The 4113-nt window shown below is 46.9% G+C and overlaps 1 protein-coding gene across 1 annotated transcript in view; it reads left to right on the top strand.

Annotated features, from left to right (window-relative positions):
* TIMM22 (translocase of inner mitochondrial membrane 22 homolog (yeast)) overlaps positions 1-3820 on the top strand; it is a gene marked incomplete at its 5' end in the record, with an annotated part of 7116 nt that extends 3296 nt beyond the window's left edge. The window contains 3 exons of the mRNA XM_005858348.2: positions 1106-1302; positions 1786-1858; positions 3257-3820. Coding sequence (XP_005858410.1) covers positions 1106-1302; positions 1786-1858; positions 3257-3333 — 347 coding nt within the window. The remainder of the gene's footprint in view (positions 1-1105; positions 1303-1785; positions 1859-3256) is intronic.
* Positions 3821-4113: the final 293 nt, after the last annotated feature.

A 4113-nucleotide genomic window follows, 5' to 3' on the forward strand; every position in this document is an offset into this window, starting at 1 on the left:
CCACCCAGCATTTCGGGGAGGTCCACAGCATCTGCCATTGTAGCCACATCTGAACTGGTGCCGATCAGCAGGAACGGCTCTACAGGAACTCCTCCGGGCCAGTCACATTGCTGCCTCAGCCCCTTCTGTCCTTCCACCACCGCAAACTGGTTTCTCCATCCTACACTGCGCAGATATTTCCGGGGGTTCTTGATGGCAGTCTGATGCACACACACATCTTGGTGTCATTTTGACTTAAAAACCCATATCCATTTATGATGGCCTGACATGGCCTGGCTCGTGCCACCGCACTCGGGCACCTCAGTAGTGTTGGCCGGTGGTGAGCGCAGCTGGTGGTCATGGCGACCAGGCTCTCTTTCTCTTTTGGATTGGGTCTCGGGCTCCTCACTGGGTCTTGCTTGGGACAAATGTTTTTGAGGAGTCAGAAGTTATATGTGGATTTTTTACTGTGGGCGACTTGGTACCCTTAATCTTGCATTGTTCAAGGGACTGGATTGGCCATGAGGTAATGAGAGGACATTCATATGGAAATGCCCAGCAGGCACAGGAAGGTCAGATGTGGACAGCAATGTAGAGTGTGCCATTTGGTAGCTTTGTGACTTTAGGGAAGTTAATTAACCTCTCTGAGCCTCGGTGCCTTCAGCTACAGAAAGGAGGGGGTAAAAATATCTACGTCACAGGATTATTGTGAGGAATAAATGAGGCTCTAACTATAAAATGTCATAGCAATTGGCAGATGGTATTTATTAAATGACTATTATGAATGTTACCATTGTTAAGGGAGTGATTTGCAAAGTTGATAGCTGCACTCAAGGGTGACTGGTTACATGTGAGAGAGTGTAGAGAGAGAACAGAGGGTTAAAGACTGAATCTTGAGAAACATAAGATGAAATAAAGAAGAAATCCAGGAGGAGACAGAGAGGAAGCTGTCAACAAGATAGAGCCTAGGTTGTGTAATGTGGAAGCCAGGCAAGTGGAGAGTTTGGGTGCAAGGGGGATGGGTATCCTCTTCCCTGGTGGCCACCCAGAAGGTGCTATTCGAATATGACCCATTGCAGTAACTCAGAAAACATGCCAAGAAATCTTCATCTCTGTTTGTTTTTAGGATTTGTCTTGGGAGGTGCATTTGGGGTGTTCACCGCCGGCATTGATACCAATGTGGGCTTTGACCCCAAGGATCCTTACCGGACTCCAACAGCAAAAGAAGTTCTTAAGGACATGGGGCAGAGAGGAATGTCCTACGCCAAAAATTTTGCCATTGTGGGCGCCATGTTTTCTTGCACTGAGTGTTTGGTCGAATCTGTAAGTGTCTCTGCCTCCTGCGAAAGCCATGCCTTCTGCCATCTTATGACTTCTAAAGAGAAAGACTCTTAATGTTATTAGAAAGCAGATCAGAAATGTCTGATATTTGCTAGATTGAATGTCCATAAAATGGCCCCTATTGTAAACTCTTTGTATTTATGCTTTGGGCTTGCATGACTCTTGACTTCTTTTTGTGGGCTTAAAGTTGGTTGATGATCTTAAACACGAGACTTCCTGGGGAGCCCGAGACGAGATTTGGATTACTTTTCAAATGTTGTACTTGGTTTCAGTGCTCTGGTGTCACCTGCAGGAAGCATCTATGAACACATTCAAATTTTAGGAGCTATACTTTTGAAAGAGAAAAAGATTAGGTTTCCTTTGGGGCGGGACTAAATTAGCCAGCTAGAAACCCTGTGCTTTTTCCCCTTAATCGTCTTGTCTGGCGTGTTTCTTTGGCTCTAAACTTCACTTCTCCACCCACAGTACCGGGGGAAGTCAGATTGGAAGAACAGTGTCATTAGTGGCTGCATCACTGGAGGAGCCATCGGTTTCAGAGGTTGGTAAACAAGTCTCGAGTGGTTTTCTTTGTGGCCTTGGACAGCATGCTGAAGTTGACATTTCTAAACATATGAGTGTTCCAGGGACAGCCCGAGGCATATGTGGGCACTTGGTATTCTTTCCTTCTGACAAATGAATCACGTTTGCTTATGTGTCAACTCACTTTGGGAAATTTCAGGATTTCTTCTCCTTGGCACTCTTGACATTTTGGACCAGATACATCTGCTCCGGGGAGGGGGTTGTCCATGTATTTAAGGATGTTTGCACATCCCTGGCCTCTACTCACTAGAGATGCTAGTAGCACTTCTTAGTTGTGAGAACTAAAAGTGTCTCCAGACATTGCTGAATGTCCCCTGAGGGGCAAAATTGCTCTGAGGTGAGAACCACTGATAGATCTAGACCTGTCTTAGGAAAAAGAACTGCCCCATGTTGGAAATACGGGAGAACGTCCTCACAGTAATTCCTGGAGTGTGGGCACATGCAGGCTAGTACGGAAGCATAGCCAGGTCCCATTCAGCCCTGGAAAGCCCATTTGTCCACATGTCATGCTGAACTTTCAGCTTCATGCATTTCCAGTATTTAGACGTTTTTCTTAATAATACTATACAATTGTCAGTTTCAATTTTATTTATTACAAGTTATCACAGTAATGTCTTTCTGCAGTTGAGGATTCTTAGATTCCTACCCATGGAAACCAAATATAGACATTTAAGAAATGTTGGATTATCAGCTGAAAACAACGAAGAAAGAAACTAATCTGCCACTTCTCCCTGTTGGCATTCCCATCAGGAGTGTGGTATAAGGGTCAATGACTTGACTTCCTAACAGTGTCCGTTGCTGGGCCGGCCACTCTCTCTCTGCTGTGCCCCAACTTACCCAAAGCAAAAGGCCCGTTTCCTCGTTTTCGGAGAGGCGGGATGATTTGCTATCATTAAAAATTTGCATTTGCTCCTCAAACAGCCATTTATGATTTAGAGGGCAACTTTTCCTTTGGTCTTCCCATCGCTCAGCTTTGTCAGGGCCGTTGGGAAGCTCAGCTCCCTCTAGGACTGCTTTGATCACCTTCCCAGGAATTTATTCCATAAACAAATCAGAAGCAGGCCATATGCTTTCACTTGATTCCAAGGGCTGGTTTTCTTAACCAGTTTCCTGCCTGTGAGGAGCTGTTTTCATGAGACTGGAAATATTAATTCTTTGGAATGAGAAAAGTTAAACGAATGCACAGTGTAACTAAAGCACTGGGTTAGATCATGACCACGGCTTCATTGAAGCCTCGCAGATCTCTGACAGGCACTTAGCTGCTCTCTTTGCATCTGTGGGTATGCAGACGTTTTGTGAATGCAGCCTGGCCCCGCATTTGTCACCACAGGTAATGCCTTTTCTGCTTGCTTTACAGCTGGCTTAAATGCTGGGGTCATTGGTTGTGGCGGTTTTGCTGCTTTCTCTGCTGCAATCGATTATTATCTACGGTGAGAGTGCCTGCCTCTGGGGACGGACACCACCACCCAGGACCAGAGCTGCTCTGTGGAGGGCATTTCTGCACCACTCAGGGCCCTCGCTTCAGACCCTGAAGACATTTGTTTCCTCTCAGACAGTCCGTGTTGTGAGGAGCCGCCCGGCCACTGGACGCCTCCAGCCTCGGAGCAGCCACACTCTCTGCTCCTGGACGCCAGCCTCTCTCTCTCCGGCAGATTAGGAGTCAGTGTGTTGACTTGTAGAAGTTAAGCTCCACAGAGATTCGGTGCTGACCACACTTGGCCCCCTGGCTGGTTGGTGCTGTGGGAACGGAGGTGACTTTACAGACCCAGGAAGCTGCTCGACCTCGGAACTCCATGCCGTCATCCCTCTCACGTATCCGTCAGGGAGGGCAGGGTACATGTATGCCTGCTGACCAATTGTGTCACTTTGTTTAGCCTTCTGCTATCCTTGTTTAAAAAATGTATTTATATTACAGCTTAAATGGTTTATTTTTATTTTCAAATTCCATAATTCCCCCAAAATGGTGCCAGGTGGCCCAAAGATTGAACATTCAAAGGAGAAAAATTGAGAAAGCTCCTGAGAAGTCTGGGATTGCCAGATTTTCAGGGTTTGTAGTCGTGTGACCCTCGTCGAGACTGTTATATCAGCCAGGGCCTTCCATCCAAGAAGCCAGCCTCGCCCCTTCCTAGGACGCATCGAAACCCCAGGCGTAAGTCCTACTGGCCTCTTCTAAAAAGCCCTCCTGTGGGCGGCTGATAGGGATGCCTGCGGTCT

Source organism: Myotis brandtii, unplaced genomic scaffold (assembly GCF_000412655.1).
Source record: "Myotis brandtii unplaced genomic scaffold, ASM41265v1 scaffold1167, whole genome shotgun sequence".
Lineage (NCBI taxonomy): Eukaryota > Metazoa > Chordata > Mammalia > Chiroptera > Vespertilionidae > Myotis > Myotis brandtii.